The following is an 18,009-nucleotide window of genomic DNA, read 5'->3' on the forward strand; positions in this document are numbered from 1 at the left end:
TAACCATACCAGTTCCCATAAGTTCCCAAAGGTGCATGAATTAATGATGTTTTCACAGCCCAGTGGGATAGACCACACTGTACAGGGAGCTAGGGCTGGGAATAGGGTGGCACTCTGCTGTCGTTTTTTGATCGTTGTTTTTTGTGGAGTGTAGCAGAGAGAGATGGAGAGCAGCTGGCAGTATAGAAATTGTGTGACCTAGGAATGCTACAGGCACCATTATTACAAAACACCCTGGAGGATGGGAAACCGTATGTGGGGGTGTTCAGTGGACTACACGTCAACTGCTGCTCTTGTTCTTAGAAGCTGTGGGCACAGCCTCACTTTGTGAAGCGTCAGGCCCTTTTTAAGCACTAGGTTGCTAACAGCATATGCCTAATCTTGTAGTAGTTCTGTCTAAGGGATATGAGGAACATCTTGAAATAAGGACGCCTGCCACACAGCTCCGTTTTGGCCTGGATTCATATCAGTGTGGGTGGTATGCTTAGAAACAGGGGAGCTTTGAATGAAGAGACAAAGTAAGAGTCAAACACCTGGAAGAAATTGCTTCCTGGTGACAGCATATAAATGGGCAGACTGTTCATTCCTGAGCAGGCGTTTGAAACTGTGACAAAGTTAGCTGAGTCATTTAGTGATAAATGCCCCCACGAGTGTTGGGGATCACTTTTGCGGACTGGATCTTATGTTTTCAGCTTTTATAATAAGGGCCAGACTTAGTGTGTATTAACCTGCTTATGTGTTAGACACTGCAAAGCCAAAGAATCTGTGCAATATTTTCTGAGGACATCCATGTGAGCTTTTTGAGGAGCAGGGGGATAAAAATACACATTTCTGGGAACAGAGATTCATTTTTCTTCAACATGGTGGGAAAACTAAGCCTTCACTGGAGAAGTCTGTACTAAATCACCAGTGAGATACTTTCCCCTTCTCCTGTAAGCATTTTTATTGAAGAGGACAAGTCTCTGCTCATCAGACTTGCATGTGAAAAATGAACTTTGTTAGGTGGTGTTATTATTACTATTTGTGGCAAGTTAACCTTGGCTGGCTGCCAGGTGCCCACCAAGCCTGTCTCTCATTCCCTTCCTCAGCAGGACAGGGGGAGAAAATAGATGAAAAACACTTCTGTGTTGAGATAAAGGCAGTCTAATTAAAAAAAAAAAAAAAAAAAAAAAAAAAGCGCAAAGGCTGCACGTGGAAGCAAAGCAAAACCAAAGGAGATCTATTCTCTACCCCCCATCAGCAGGTGATTTCCAGCCACTCCCTAGGAAGCAGGGCCTTGGTATGCACAGGAGCTTCTTTGGAAGACAAACATCTTAATAACAAATGCCTGCCCCCCCCCCCCCCCCCCCCCCTTTTTTTTTTCCCCTTTCTCTGAGTTTTTATTGCTGAACACAAAGTCACACAGCATGGAATATCCCTTTGGTCAGTTTGGTTCAGCTGTCTCAGCTGTGTCCCCTCCCTACTGCTTGATCATCCCCAGCCTACCAGCCTTTGGTGTCGGGGGGAAGAGGGACAGTCTTGATGCTGTGTGAGCACTGCTCAGCAACAGCCAAAACACTGGTGCCTTACCCACACTGTTCTAGCCACACATACAAAGCACAGCACTGTACAGGCAGCTGTAAGGAAAGGGAACTCCATCCCAGCCAGATGCAGTACACCAGCATGTGTCAGCATCCAATGTATTCAGTTTCCTCAGGCATGTGTCTTACTGTCCGAACTCCGTGATGTTCCTAAGCGTCTGAGGGACTTGGGTAGGAGGTGTGGGTGTGAATCAGTGTTGCCTAAAGTTAGGCATCTAGTCTAAGGAATTAATTTAGGATGAGTCATCCTCTTGCTTTCTTCATTGACTGTAGTGGGAGTCTACACAGCCAACTCCAAAGAAGATGGTAACTTTTTTGGCAGCTAAAGTTAGGTGAGATGAAGCCTTCCCCCAAAGGAGCTTCACTGAAGCCATTGTGACTGCAAAACTGCTCTTTGGCATGATTCTAAACACTTTGCTGAGCAAGGGCCAGTACATGTATTTGGAAAGAAATAATTAATTTAGTTTGCTTTCTTGAAGGAAAGGATATACTCAGCTTTAGAAATCTTGACTCTTTTCTTCACAGATCTCTTTGACAACTACATGCAGCAGGATGCACATGAGTTTTTAAATTACCTGCTCAACACCATCGCAGACATTTTGCAAGAGGAGAAGAAACAGGAAAAGCAAAATGGGAAACTGAAAAATGGCAACATGAATGAAGCTGAAGAGAACAATAAACAAGAACTCACCTGGGTGCATGAGATTTTTCAGGGAACACTGACTAACGAAACTAGATGTTTGAACTGTGAAACCGTAAGCATTGGGATAGATTTTTTTTTTTTTTAGTTGTTGCCCATTAATAGATAGATAATTTTATATATATAAATATATGAATCTTTTCAGACATCTGAGAATTGTGGATATTCCTGTAGACTTTACTTCTTGAAGTGAGTATATTCTTTTCTAAAAATTTATTTTTCTAAGCATTACTTGGCTAACCTATGCCAAGTCTTGCTGTCCTAATACATATCTCTACAGTTAAAATCCTTGCTAGTTAATCAATACCCTTCCTTATTACTGTAACTTTGGGAAAAGAGATTCACATAATTATTCCACAAATAAGTGAAATATTAAGATGAATTTGTGTTAATTGAATCCTAAGAATGTGACTGGCATACAGAGGGTTTGTTATTAACAAACCATATGTTTTCTTTTATCTCCCTAATATTTTCTAGAGGCTGTCAGTTTGAAGTCTCTGATGTTTGAAGCATGAGTAAAAACTAGTTTTAGTTAGGAAACCTGATTGCAAGTCTCCTATCAATTTATGTGGTTTTCAATCACATGCTGCTACTTAAAGGGAAAAGAAATATTGAAGAAAAAAAAAAAAAGTTTCTCTCTTTGAGGTTGAGGTAGCTATGTGAAAGAGTAACACAGATAGCAAAAAAAGTCTCTTTTGGGGAGAACAGTGTCACTGATTTTCCAAAAATCACAGAATTATAGAATCACAAATGGTTTGGGTTGGAAGCGACCTTAAAGACCATTTAGTTCCAATCTCCCTGCCATGGAGGCTTCCACTAGACCAGGTTGGAATTAACCTCACATAACTTTTGCTTTGTAAAAGGTAGGTGTCAAGGATGAACTAGTTTTCTCAGCTCCTTCTGTAGATGGTGGAGATTGCAAAGGAGCTCCTGCAGGAAGCTCTCTCCATCTGTCAGTAGGCTATTTCATGAAACAATATTTTTAACAGTATCAGGTATTCTGCTCTATACAGCTTGTCCTGGCTCCAGTTGTTGGGCCAGCAAACTGATCTGGCCTATGAATAATGTGTTTCTAACTCAGACCAGTACTGCTGCCAAGTACTTCCTCTAAAGAAAATGCACCTTTTGATTATTTGCATTAAGATGGGAGAAGGTGCCCAGAGAAGCTATCTTCAGACAGCAAGCTGAGGTTAAATATCTAACTTTAGACAGTTGAAGTTAGGTGAGATAAACCCTACCCAGGTCCTACCAGATGTATAAAAGAATATATTCTGATATTTCTAATCATAAAGGATAGCTCTGTACTCCAAGAAAATATGACTTCTCCAGGGAATTGGATCAGAGAGGGGGGATAAAAGAGATACAGTGATAGTCAACATGTAAGAAGGGGTTGGACCAAGTTTGGAACAAGCTTGTATAAGTGAAAACATGAGATATTGAAATGTAATTCTTTAGTCTCTTTCAATTATAAAACCCCAAGTAATAACACCAAGTTAAATTAAGTGAAAAGGTAGAATTAATTTTTAACTGGCATGCTTCTTTAGGTTGTGGCCTAACTCCAAATTAATAGCCAGTGTTTACTCAGACAAACTGTAGTGAGGTCAGGATGTGTCCTTGGGCAACTGCAAAACTAAATCAAAGTGACCGCTTTGTGGAAAACAATAGTGCCAGGTATTGCTGCTGTAGGAAGGCTTGTCTGTAGCTTCCTGTGAATGCAGAAGTATACTATACTACCCAGAATACTTTTCCAGTTTATTTTTCTTGTATTATTGTATCTTGAAATCTTTAGGAAATAGTAAAATGAATTAAAAGATGTTCCTTTGCTAAAACATGTATATGTAGTGCATGAAGTGTCATTCAGATTCCAGCAGTTCTTATTCTCACTCACAAAGAGTGCACATTTGAATCTGGTTTTCCAACTACCTTTTGTTTTGGTCTGTATTATTCTAACTCCAACTAGCTCATCTTCCCCTTCAGTAAATATTTGATATGCTGGAATCAGTGACTAAATTCCTAGCTTCTTTGCGGTATTCCAATGAAACACTATACTTGCCAAAGACTTTTCCAAGTATTTAACCTCTTTCTTGATATGCAGTGTGTCTGACAGAACTCTAGTTCCAGCCATAGGGACACAATGTTCTCTGAAGCTTTGTTGCTCTGTCTTTCAGATTCTAGCTGTGTATTTATACTGCAGTTGATTGCTGCCAGTTTTGTGGTTTCCTCTTCCCTGTGGGTCAAATCATGCTTCAGGGAGGATTTTTAATCTGTTCATTTTAATCGTGTGTGTGTTATGCCTCTGTACATCCTTGATAATATTAGAATTCATCCTGCTAAAGATGTTCCTCTGGATTCAGAACTGATATGGGTTGCATTCACCGTGTTTATAGGATCCCTGACATCATGCAAAGATGAGCTGAAAGTAGTATATAACTTTCAGATCCATAGAACTGCAGAAATCTGACCACGAGGAACTTGCATCAGAACAATGGATTCAACCCCTCACTGAAGTTCTTGATTTGAACTTCACTATCCTGTCATCTGATTTAGTTAGTCTCAGGAAATGTAGTCATAGGAGGCAAAATAAGAAGTGTTACTGCAGCATTTTGTAAACAGAATTGGTTGTTATGAATATGACTAAATTCATGTGCAGTAAGTAATTCTGCAGTCTCTTTAACTCAGTTGAAGTATTATACCAATTGTCTGTTTGGGTGAGTTGGAGTTTTTTTACATCATCTTCAAGATTAAATACTCTAAGTGAAGAATCATTTTCAAAGCACAAATCAAGATCTGTCATTCTGAAAATGTTTGGGGTTACTTTTTCTTAAAAAAAGCTCTTTATTGGAATTTTTCTCCTGTTTTGCCTAAAAAACATTGGCAAAATAAAAATGATTTTGCAAAATATTATCACTTTACTATTTTTACCTTTAATCTTTTTATTTTTTTTAGTCAAAATTATTGATCAGAATCAACATTCAATGGGGAAATGCAGCTGTGTTGACCAGAAATATAAAGCCAGCCTTTTGAAATCTCACTGGAGAGAAAATATAACATGGTTAAATATGACATTTCTTGACAGATACTTATGTGGATCCTTAATAGTAAGAGTAATTATGCAGGGCATAAACTGTGATTAGGTAGTGTAATATATTATACAAAGGGTAAATAAAATTCCAGTAAAATTAAGAAATTAGGCTATGTTGCATAACAAGGAAACATAATGTAGTGCACCAGTCACAGCTAATATAGGCAGTGGTGGCCCCCCTTTAATGAATAGTAGATTATGGTCACTGCCATGGTTGGTGGGCTTGGGTAAGTGGAAGAGATGGAAATTAAGTGATAGGAAAGCTGAATTGGTAGAGCTACTAACAAATTGAAATGAATTATTTTTGTGTAATTTATTTCTGTAGAAATTGCTCTATCTTTAGCATTTGCAAATAGATATAAACAGCATTTGGATGTATGGCATTTTATTAAGTCTCTATTTTACATGTATATTTTTTGCAACAGGTTAGTAGCAAAGATGAAGATTTTCTTGACCTTTCTGTTGATGTGGAGCAGAACACATCAATTACACACTGTCTAAGGTAAATGAATGTGTCTCTTTGGCAGATAGTTCTGTCTGACTTTGCTAAATTTTGCAGGTTTAGGAAGTACAGGAAAGAGAAGCAGAATAACATGGGGTTTTGAACTTTTCCCAAGGAGAAGAAAAAGACTGTAAACTGGTTATTTCCTCTAATGACAAAATATGCATTAATGTATTTTGGTGTACTCACTTTCTCTTTCAATGTATGTGTTTGAAAGAGAAAAAAAATCATCTCTTGGCGAAAATAATTGATTGCCTTGTCATCTAGAAGAACTGCTACAGAGTAATAATTGGCTTCAAATGGATTAAAGTGAGCTTCTGCTCAAGTGCTTTGTTGATTAGGACTCATGTGCATATTAGAAGTCAAGTGTGTGCTTTTCAGAGTGAGTGATAGAGTCCCTAGAGGGCAAAAGATTTCAGAAGTCTAGTTTTCTACAAGATAAATTTCTTATTCTGTGTCTTATCCTAAAATTATGGAGAGAAATCTTTTATTCTAAGTTCTGGTTCTGCTCCTAGTACACTCTTTAAGTATTGAACAAATACTTCAGAGATAAAAATAATTTTCAGAGTTGCATGGATTATTATTCTGAAAGATTTAAAATATCTGGAGTTTTGGCATTGATAAACCTATACCTAGATTTAAGACAATATGTTGCTGCTCTAAGGTACTGATTATCAATTGGTCAAATTACTCTATCAAGCTCCAAAATTTCTGCCAAGCTTGAAATTGCATTTAAAAGTTATTCTGGAATACCTAGAAAGGGTTGCCTGGCATCTCACCCCAAGCTGAGTTACAGAAAGAGAAAGTATATGAGGTACTAACCATTTTTTGAGTCAGAAAGCAGTGGTTTCTCTGAGGATACCACAGTGGTACTAAGTAACTTCTCTTACATTTCAAAGTACTAGATCTAGTAAGTTTTTTCATTCTCAACTTCTGTTCAGTCTCCTATAGGATACTGTAGCCCTGAAGTATTCCACATGGCAGTAACTAGCCTCATTTTAAAAAGTGAGCAAACTGAAGAGCAGCTTTGGAAAGGAGCGCATTATTTTCTTTTTTTTCCCCCTTGTATCTTTGCCTGTTCATGGTCATCGATAATTGAATCAGTATTGGTATACAGGCTTTTCTTTGCACATTTTTAAATTCTTCAGTGTAGCCATTTCATTGTCAGCATTACTTGCCTTTCCCTATGGTGTTCAAAGTCAATTTGAAATCACACTGACGTGCAAGGAGGCTAAAGTGTGCATCTTCTCAAGTCCTTCCTAACCTGTTACTTTGTTCTGTGCTATACTGTTACTGGAAACTGAGCACTGACTTTTTCTTACAGCTTAGCCTGGTGAACTTGTTAGAAACAGCTGCTGTACATAAGTTACCATCTGTCCTTCAGTTTTCTCCATTTTTTTATTTCATTTCTTCGTTTTTAAGCTTCCTGGAAATGTTTTGTTTGAAAAGGCTGTTTTATGCAAAGTCACAGAGTACTTCAATAAAGGTACCAATAGCATTTCTGAAGAGCCAGTGGCTGTAGCTTACGATGTGGAAGAACTACACTTGCACCACTGCAGCCAACAGGTGGATGGTGGGGTTGAGAGGCACCCCAAGAAGTTAGTCCCTATCTCCACCTCAGACAGGATGCTTGCACAACCTGTTCCAAAAGGTCTTTTAGCAGTAGTAGCTCACTTGTCTATCCCAGTCCTTCCTGTTCTTACTATTAACAAGTTTTTCCCGCTGTGTGACATGAATCTTTCTTGTTTCAGTTCAAGCCTGTTTCTGCCTGCCCTGGGTACTCTGGACATAAACCAGGGCTTGCTTCCCTTCCTCTGAGCAGCAGCCTTTTACATACAGGAAGAATGTAATCGCCTTTCTTTTTAAGTTAAACAGCCTGAGGTCATTCAATGTTTCTTTCACAGGCTCTCTTCTCTAGATCTCTGCTTATGTACATTACTCTTCAGCCTTCTCTCCAATTGAAGCTCTCCCTTGGACACTATCTTTCTTGAAGTGCAGTTGCCTAAAATTAGGCACAATATTCCAGCAGAGATCTACACAATCCTGAGAAGAACGGATGCCCTAAAAGTTTGTTTATACATCCCAGTATAGTATCTGCCTTTACTCCAACAGCACAACATGCATTTTGAAGTCCACCCATTGTTCCTTTTGGAAGTGAAGGAAAGCAAAATCCCATTTTTTCTTTTCTTGAGGTGAGAGATACAGGTTGCTATTTACAGATTAAACAGGAAGACAGTCATCACTTGCTCTGATAGTCTTTTACACTAACAGCATGTCTATCTGTTTAGAAAACTTATATTTAGTTAAACTGTGGATTTCCTCTTTTTGCTATATGGTATTATGCATTATTAAATGAAGTGTAAGTGCTTTTGTGGTTTCCGTTAGTAGGAATGGCCAAGTTATTACTCATTTTGGGAACTTTGTTGTTTCCTTTTTTTTAACAACTGCTTTGCTGTGTCTTTACAGCTTTGAGTGCTACTGCAATGAAAAGGTAAATTAAAGAAAAAACCTGCACGATAACATTTAAATAGAAGGAATTTCTTTGCCACTACAAATGAATGTTCTCCGTAGTTATTTCTGTAGCTTTTCAGGTTGAAAAGGTCCGTGTGTACATAAGAGGTCCAAAGGCTACAAGCTTCTGGCATAGTCTAACTCCACAGGGTAGACAATCAGGTCTGAAGCAATAGAAGTCTAGTAACAAATATAGTACATATCCATTATTTTTATTTCCACTAGCAGTTGCGAAGTTTACCAGTTCATTTGATCCTGACTTTTAGCTAGTCTGCTTGTGCTTTTTTATTCCACTAAGAATTCTCTGATCTCTTAAAACAGAAAACGTGTATTATTTATGCATATAAACAATACAAAGCATCTTTCACACTGTGGCATAGAAGCTGTAGAGAGACGGACTGTGGAAGCATATGAGGTCAATGATAAATTATTATATCTTGAGTAGGTGTATTTAAAAATTTCTTTCTTCTGTTAAATACCATGTAAACAGAATGCAGATCGGCCTGTTAATGGAAGTCTTGAAACTAGCTCTGCAGGTATGAAGAAAAGTTCCTCAAGCCTATAGTTCTTGTACGTGCAGACTTTGCATGAACTCTGGTCAATGATCTGTTGTTTTTAACTGTTCAACATCTGTTAGAAGTGCCATTCTGTATTGATGAAACAGCTACTGAAGTTGCAGTTGTAAAGGGCAGCAAAAGCATCTGTTTGTCACTTGCATACCTCCCCCCAAGGAAAGAGTTCATGCTTATAAAATATGCCATAAGTTTTGTTCCTGGTACAGGAATTAGTAGTGCCTCTAAAGTCCGTGACTGTGCCTCAGCTGCCTTGGTAGGTAGGGTAACAGCCTTTCAGGTGGAAGTGGAAGACAAAGGAACAAATGCTAAGAGGGATGTAAGGGAACGTCCCTCAGCTTATCAAATATTTGCATATTTCTCTGGCTTTCACAGATGTAATTCCCATAGCAGTCAACTTATAAATTAAAATGTTAGGTATTACTGGCTTCAGAGTAATTAATACATTTTAAAAGAAATTCAGAAACTCTTTGAGTTTAATTCATGTTCATGGGAGGCTTGGCACAGAACAAACCAATCTCTATGAAATTTCTACCATCTGTATGTGTTTCTTTATGTTAGAAAAATATTATTGCCATAGCTTCACTTTGAGGTAGGAAGGAAACTAATGAATTCCACAAGTTTGTTTTTCTTTTAAATCAAGACTGTAGGCTTTGAAAACAAACATCAGACTCTTTCCTTAACAGCAGACCTAAAACTCAACACAAGGACATTCTGCTGAATCTTGCATCATTACGTTCCCCACACATATAATCTGTCTCTAGCATTTTCTAAAGTTTCATCTCTTCACTTATGATTCCGTGAAAGGTTATCATGTTTTTCAAAGGAATTGGCTAAATTCAGTTAATTTTGTCTTTAAATTCAAATGTGAAATCCAGTGTTCAAGATCAATGTTTACCACTGAAACAAATCCTTTCCAGTTATCATGCTTTGTTTTTATTTTAGATAAAAATATTTTTATGATCAAAGTTCTGTTGCAACTTGTCTTTCAAGAGATGTATCTTGTCCTAAATTTCATCACTTTCTGATCAAATTCTTTAAGACCATATAAAGAAAAAAAAACAGTAAAAGCATTCTCAGTTAGAATAAATATCCAGTCATAGAAGTACCTCTCTGTATGCTCTGTCAACCTTAAAGGACATAGAACTTGGAAATGGAAAATCCTCCCCTTTTAAGAAGTTATGTAAATAACCTCTAATACCCATGCCCTGGCAATCTATATGGTCTTCAGCTCTTTCGTCTTCCCCTGTGGTGATGATGCCAGGAAGAAAGAGTCATCCAGAATCCTCCCTTTGCCTTTATAAGGTGATTCTTGTTCTGCCTACTGTGAGAGTAGACCATGCCATTCAGTGTGTGAACTGCAATAGTAGAATGGAATTTATTGGGCCCAAATAGATCTGAATTTGCCTGGAGTTTGGAAGTCTATCAGGTACAGTGTAGCTGCAATCAACAGGACAGGTCTGTACTTCAGATATATCTGTTTAAGGCCCAAAATCACAAGACAACCTGTGTGCTTAAAGCAGAAGACAGGTGCATATGTCTGCATTTACAGCTCTCAAAACACCTGCTCAGCTGCAATGTAGCACTAGAGGTGACAAAAATTTACTGTCATTTTTTTTACAGTTAAATGTTTTAGGTACCTAAGATACTCCTCATAGCATATCAGCACTGACTTCCAACAAATCTTGTCTGTGAACTGGGAGACAGTATCAAACCTTCCTCTGCCTCTATCACTTCAAAAGCGCAATCCAGAAATATTTCCAAGGGTATTTACTTGATTAGGATTTACAAAATCTTCTATACTAGCTGACCTTTTCCTTTTTTGGACAGTAAGAAGTTATAATCAAATAACTTAAGGATGGCAGTTCAAGAGGTTAGAGGATGCAGAAAACTGAGTTCAGTTTATTTCTTCTGTGAGCTATTTGGGGATGACACAAATGCACCTGAAGCTGTTCCGTTCTGCAAATAATTTAAAAAGGGACTGGATGGATTTGGTGACTACATCCAAGTCTAGGCAGCCCCTTGGTACATAAGAGACCAGGTTATAAGTCCCTTTTTGAGATACCTGACTCTCCATCTGTATCATATGGAGGGCCTCAGCTCCTAATACAGGGCATCGTAGCAGCCAAATACTTCAAGTCCCTTTGCAAACCCCAACACAGTTGCTTCAGATGTTCCAGAAAATTGGACTTGGTGGAGAGAGGATTTCATCCTGTGTGTCTTTTAAGGGTTCCATTTCATCAGCCCAAGTGGGGCAAAAGTGTAAAGATCCTTTAAGAACTGATAATTGTGTTTATTTACAGAGACTTCAGTAACACAGAGACATTATGTAGTGAACAGAAATACTACTGCGAAACTTGCTGCAGTAAACAAGAGGCACAGAAAAGGTAAGTGAAGAGCAGGGTGTTTCACCATGTCCCTCCTGGGCTTTGACAAACCTTCTCCTTAATTATTATTGTATTTAGATACCTAGAAGCCTTACACCCCAACTGCATTCTCTATGTGGGCCAGAGAGCCTACAGACAGATTCAAAGCTATTACATATGTCTTATCTGGAAGTTGACTATTGTTACTTACAAAGTGCTTTTATAAGCAAACGTTTACTCATTAAGGAAAGACAGAATGGCTTTGAACTGGTCAGGTCTTTATCATATGCACTCTAATGGTTTCACAGGATGAGAGTAAAAAAACTGCCAATGATTCTTGCCTTACACCTCAAGAGGTTCAAGTATATGGAGCAATTGCACAGGTATACTAAGCTGTCTTATCGTGTAGTATTTCCTCTGGAGTTACGTCTCTTTAACACATCTGGCGATGCTGTCAACCTAGATCGGATGTACGACTTGGTAGCCGTTGTTGTTCACTGTGGAAGGTAAGATACTTTCATGTATACCTCAAGCTTATTGCCAGACATTTGCCAAGGGCAGAGCATGCCAGACAAAATGTGGGAAGTCCCAAAAGTCACAAGATTGGCTTGAATTAATGGAGCTCCCTCTTTCCTCATCAGCCCACTTAGAGAGCTTGGGAGCCAGGACTCTGTGAGGGCCAGATGTTGCTAGCGTGTAGGCCCTACAACAGATCACCTTGGTCTCCTGTCAAGGCAATGAAAATGATAATTTTAATAAAGCTTCCCACATATGGGGTATTGTCAAATATGAAACACATGGAAAAATCCTTGAGGGTCTAGGAATATGACTTGTTCTCCCTCTTCTCAATGACTATATGTAACTAAATATTCATGGTCGATACCAAACAATTTCCCCCTTTAAATTTACTTCAGATTTTTTTTTAAATTTTTGCAATAGTTGATGCCTACAATGAGCAAATTGTTGTGTTCTATAGGTTAATTTGTAAATGGTCGTGACACAGATGAAAACAACACATTTAGTTTTCAGTTGATGAAGTCTTTGCAACAAGTCAGTAAAAAGGCAAAAGGAGTAAATATCTACTGTACCACCAGGGGTGTGTTTAATACGTTCTGCATAATAGTTATAATTCAGTCTGCTTGCATATAGAAATGTGACTTATCAAAATGGACTCAATAGTATCTTCTAATATTTTGTGGTTTGTGTTTTTGCTTGTCTTTCTAGTGGACCAAATCGGGGACATTATATTACTATTGTGAAAAGTCATGGATTTTGGCTCTTGTTTGATGATGACATTGTAGAGGTCAGTATGCTGAAGGTCACGAGCACAGCTTTTGTGTTTACATTCTCTTCTCTATTTGTAGTTAAAATTCTGATCCAGATCTGGTATAGATTACTAGTCTGCAAAGCCACAGTTTGGTTGTAATGTGACATGTATCTCAACTCTGTTAGGAAATAAGACTGCAAAAACCCCTATTAATCCTGCAGTTCTTACTCTGTCAATGTCAGAGGGAGTTGTTTTATTTCAGAGCAACATCAAACGTTTTTAATATCAGACTTCAAGGGTTTAATTTGGAATGTTTTCTATGTCTAATAAAATCAACTTAATTCATTAGAACCTGAAATATCCGGGAACTATTTTGCAATCCTTGGCAGTATCACTTGGAAAAATTGGACTGCGTATAGCTAGCCCTGCTGTACAATTTTAATATTCGAACAATTGGGAAGTTACAAGAAAATCTGGATTCTGGAATGGATCTGGGTTTATCTGAATATAACTTAAAGCAGGATCTGACCCACAGCTGTTACAGTTTCTGTCTAAGCATTCTGCAATTCTTTGCTAAGCCAACCCTTTACGCTGTTGTGGCACCTTGACAAAACTGAGGTCTTAAGTCTGATTTCCCAGGGTAAATCCAGTGGGCAAAGTAAGCACTGGGACATTGAATGGGACGTGTCTTGAAGACGGTTTCTGGAAATTTCAGAAATACGGGGTCACACGGTCACATTTATGTGTTTTAACAGTGTTCACTACTGCATTCCAAAGAGTCTCTCTGTTATTGGAAAAAGCCTAATCCGTTAGATTCACTGAGGCAGGCATTCCTATTGACTTCCATGACTGAGACCAATGGGGCTTAGCCCCTGAGCATTACCCTTTCCCTGCTTAAATTGCAAGCAGAATTTGAAAATTGCTACCGTGAAACAAATAACTCGGTTTGTCTTTTGTGTTTATACAGTCATGTAGATTGTGTTTGGTATTTATTTTACCTAGCTGCCCATTAAATTTTTTTATTTATTTTGCAGAAAATAGATGCTCAAGCTATCGAAGAATTCTATGGTCTGACCTCTGATATATCAAAAAATTCAGAGTCTGGATATATTTTGTTCTATCAATCAAGAGAGTGACTTGGCACACTGTGACAATTGCACACAATGATGCTACACGCAAAAGAAGGTGATGGCCCCCCTTAACTGACTTTTACACAGACCACATCTTGTATGGTTGAACGATAATACACTCTGTCTCCTATTAAAGGGTCTATGTGATATTGCCTATAACTGTCCATTTTTGACATGCGGAGCATTGTTTTGGGGAGGGGGGTTGTTTGTAGTTTTTAAGTCTGAAGAATTAATTGCAGTCAGATTTTAGTGGAATTTATATGGACTAACATTTACAGATAATAAGATTTGGATGTCAACTGTTAAACCCAATCCAGCTAGAGTAGTATTTTATATGGAAGTGTTCATTGCATTTAAGGCAAAATTGTTTAAAACTTTCTAAATGGCTTTGGGGCGTGTTGGTTTACAATGCATTCCTTTAAATACATCCTGACATATACTTACCCATTTTAAGTGTAAGGAAAATAATCTGTTTCATGATGGTTGGAATTATGATTGTATAGGGGATTTTTTTACATGTTACTCTCTGCTGCAGAAAAGATATTCTTCCAAAATCATTTAAGCTTTGGGTTGTTAAAAACTTCCAGTGCATAACCCTAGGCCTAAAATGCACATAGAGGGATTTAAATTACAGTGGATCTAAGTAATTCTGTGTGTCCAGTCAGTTTGTTTATCATGAGATAGTACAGATGAGGTGAGATTTCAGACCTTACAGAGCACTGGAATAAAAGGAGTGGGATGACACATAACACAAAGATAAATTACATTTATGGAGACTGAACTTATCTTTCTGTTAAAATTATGTCATAGGTTGTTTGCTTAACTGAGGTTGCAGAGTTTGCAGCACTGCTTATGTATATATAACATCCATCAGAACTTAAATTACACAGTCCATTTAAGTGTGGTGTTCATGCAATATATGACACAGCTCGATCCTGCAGTTTTCTGAGTATCTGTAGATCCCATTTTAATTTCTGAAGACAGAGTTGATTTCTTAGCAACATAACATAATGCATAACAACCATTGGTTTACACATGCTGTCATATCATCTCTAACATTTTGGCCATGTTTGGCAGCATTTGTGTCACCACAAAAACAGATAGGGCTCTGGAGCGTCTGATTTTAAAAACATCCAAACACTTAGTGCAAAAGGATTAATTTGTGATTTTACTGGGTAAATTTGGCTGGCACCAGTCATGGACTAGCTAATAAAATTGCTGAACTCACGTACTGGAATTTGGCAAAGAATGAATGTAGAAGAAAGTATCAGTAGGGCATGAAAAGGGATCGACAGCAGGCTGAGAGAGTGGTAACACTGGGTAACCACTTTGCTTGGTTTGAACTTTCACTCCATTATACAATTCTTTTACCTTAGTAGCCAAATTCCTATTCCAATGAAGTCAACAGCAAAAACACTCTTGTCTTCAGGGGGACTGACAGTTGGTTCTAGTATTTACAAGGAAATGTTTTCATCTCACAACATTGATTTCTACCTGTTATATTCCTTCACTCTCGTTAATTAATTATAAGACAATGTTGCTTTTGGTCCTTCTTTTCTTTCAGAAGCCTGCCTGCCACCTTAGGGCCAACAATCCATTTTAAAAAATGGCTTTTGAAGTGTAGCTAAATCTTATATTGTAGTCTTCTGTAGGAAAAATAATATTTTTCATTGTAATCTACTGTGAATGTGAAATATCTTTTGTTAAATAACGGTGAAGATGAAGTACTAGTTTCTACTGTAACGTCAGTTGAAGTTCAGTTGGATTTGTCAATGGCCATTTTGAAAACTAAGGAAATGTAGCACTTTACACTGAATGAGAAACAGAAGTGGACTTTTCATCTAACATTATTTGTGATTTATCACGTTGTTATACTGATACAAGAAAACAGACTTAGAATGTAACCTTAGAGTACTTAGTTTGGGGAACAAGTAGTGGTCTACAGAGATCACTCACATGAATGAAGGCTGTTATGCAGGCACAAGACAAGCATTATTGTGATGCAGCTCTAGTTCTTTTATTGACATTAGAATGAAATGTTCTGTCTCTAACACAGAAGACAGACATCTTACCAGAGACTTCAACTCTCACTGAGACTCAGGAGCTTTTCCACTGAAAAGCTGAGCCTGCAAATCCCTCTTTACTGGATTTCTTTATAAACATGTGGAATTTCCATATAAAAATATAATAATCACTTGCTTTTTAAAATGGATAAGTTTTCCCTATGAATGAAGGCACTTTCTGGATCAGCGTTAGTCAGTGCTGGTCCAAAAGTCTCTAAATCACAGTTTACTGTCGAACATTCTTAGGGCATTCTTCAATTTTAAAACAAACAACAAAAGAGATATTCTTAAGGTATCATTTGAATGTTTAGGGCTCATGTTTATATGAAAAGTAATTTTTCATAAAAATGATTTTAAAATCAGTTCAATTTTAGGAAATGTTTTCCATATTTTAATTGACTTATCTGAAAATTGATATTTTTAATACTACTAATATGAATATTTAAAGGCTAAAGTACAGGGTAATAATCTCTGGTTTTCCCCTGCTGCAAGACAGCTTTAGGTTGTAAAATATAGAGATAATGCAGTATGTTTTTGAGAGTAAAATTACTAGAATAAGCCTTGTCATAAAGTATGAAAAAGCATTTTAAATTCATGCTAGCCCATGAAAAGTTCACAGCACTGGTATCACACCAGTCCAACATCAGTGGTCTGACATCAACTGAAAAATTGTGGAATATTGACTTTATGCTAACACCAGCTAAACTAAGGAGCATTTTCTTTTGATAAAAAAAAAAAATACAGTCACAATTCTATAAATTATATCCAGTTTACAGTGTGCTGAATGTCTTGACTTCAGTCCAGCAAAAGCTGTCCATTACGGCTGTATGAATAGTGCCAGCCTAGGCAGCAGAACTTATCTTCTGTGTCAAATTAAGCACATTCACGCAGGATTGGGATCCTCACAGAAACAATCATGTAAAGTATTTTGGTTGAATAAATAAAATGTAATCCCTTTTCTGTCATGCTTATGTATAGATTTCCAGTCCCTTAGGAATCAATGGAAAAATATCTAGGACAATAAAAGCTTTTCAGCCAGCAGATAGAAAACAAAATTGTAGCACAGATGTCTAATAGTACTCCGTGCTTCCCGAAAATGAGAAGTTCTGAGTCTATTAGGCCTAATGACATCTGAAGTTTTCTACTTGTTTCACACGCTGTTGCTGAGATGTCTTGTCCATTTATAAATCTTATTACTGTGTTCTTACTTGGAAAAAAAGAATGTTTTTGTCCTGTGCTGTTTTTTCCACTGAACCCAATGAAGCACTGCAGTGCTGATGAATCAGTTACCTTAGAGGATGAGCTCAGACCAAAACTTTTATGTTTCACAGAACAGGCTGTCAGGATTTTATGTAATTTCTATTTTTGGGGCATAGCAGAGGGAGGCAGAAGAGGGAAGTGATGGAGTCCATACCAGTGAAGCAGAGCACCTTGTTGAAACTGTCCCAAAATTGCTCCTATCAGTTTTATTTTAATAATTTACAGTTACCTCAGAACAGTAGATTACATCTTAAAAGTCTTGTTCCTTTAGCAGTTGCAGTAAAGAAAATAAGGCGGTAGGTATTTCCTTCATATCAGATTTAATAAAGATATTAAAGACCTAAGCTGAAACTGAAATTCATGTTAAATGGCGAGTCCTTAAAATGCTACCACAACCTGTCTTTTATCTTCAGACATTACATTTCATTCACCCATCTGTTACAGCATCAGGTACTGGGGACCTGAGCCGACTACTTGCAGCTGCCAGTGATTTTATGCCTCTCAGCAGCAGCCCCTTCTTGGTTTGTCTCTTTTTTGCTGCTTGTGGCTACGAGTGTGAGCAGTGTCTTACAGCTAAATGTGTACTAGAAATGTTCAGAAGTTTTTGGCTATGTACCTGTACTTTACTACTACCTTTTATCAGTGTTTGTTTTAATTTATTTTTCTTTGATTTATCTTTTTTTTGTATTTGTATAATAACTTACGTAGTTAATATTATTAGTTTTCTGGTTTAATTTTAATGTACTTTGATTTTTTTTTTAAATGTAATCAACCCAAGCACTTTAAGCAACAACATCAATCTTGTGAAATTCCAATCAGCTTAACATTTTGTCGTTGTCTTTTTGCTTTTGCAGCTGTTTGCTTGTGATCCAACATCTCTGGTTACAACCCAATTTCCATTTTTAGGCTTGTAGTCCTAGTTGGGTTGTAAATTTGGGAAGCCCAAATTTGTCCATACATATTTGTTGGTACATAA

General features: G+C 37.5%; 1 protein-coding gene across 2 annotated transcripts in view; it reads left to right on the plus strand.

Annotated features, from left to right (window-relative positions):
• USP46 (ubiquitin specific peptidase 46) overlaps positions 1 to 17,789 on the plus strand; it is a 31,647-nt gene extending 13,858 nt beyond the window's left edge. For both annotated transcript variants that reach the window (XM_056333096.1, XM_056333106.1), the window contains 6 exons: positions 2,106 to 2,335; positions 5,788 to 5,864; positions 11,251 to 11,334; positions 11,622 to 11,819; positions 12,538 to 12,616; positions 13,615 to 17,789. In XM_056333096.1, coding sequence (XP_056189071.1) covers positions 2,106 to 2,335; positions 5,788 to 5,864; positions 11,251 to 11,334; positions 11,622 to 11,819; positions 12,538 to 12,616; positions 13,615 to 13,716 — 770 coding nt within the window. In that variant the 3' untranslated portion in view covers positions 13,717 to 17,789. The remainder of the gene's footprint in view (positions 1 to 2,105; positions 2,336 to 5,787; positions 5,865 to 11,250; positions 11,335 to 11,621; positions 11,820 to 12,537; positions 12,617 to 13,614) is intronic.
• The last annotated feature ends 220 nt before the right edge of the window (positions 17,790 to 18,009 follow it).

The sequence above is a fragment of the Falco biarmicus genome, chromosome 1 (assembly GCF_023638135.1).
Source record: "Falco biarmicus isolate bFalBia1 chromosome 1, bFalBia1.pri, whole genome shotgun sequence".
In the NCBI taxonomy this organism is placed as follows: domain Eukaryota; kingdom Metazoa; phylum Chordata; class Aves; order Falconiformes; family Falconidae; genus Falco; species Falco biarmicus.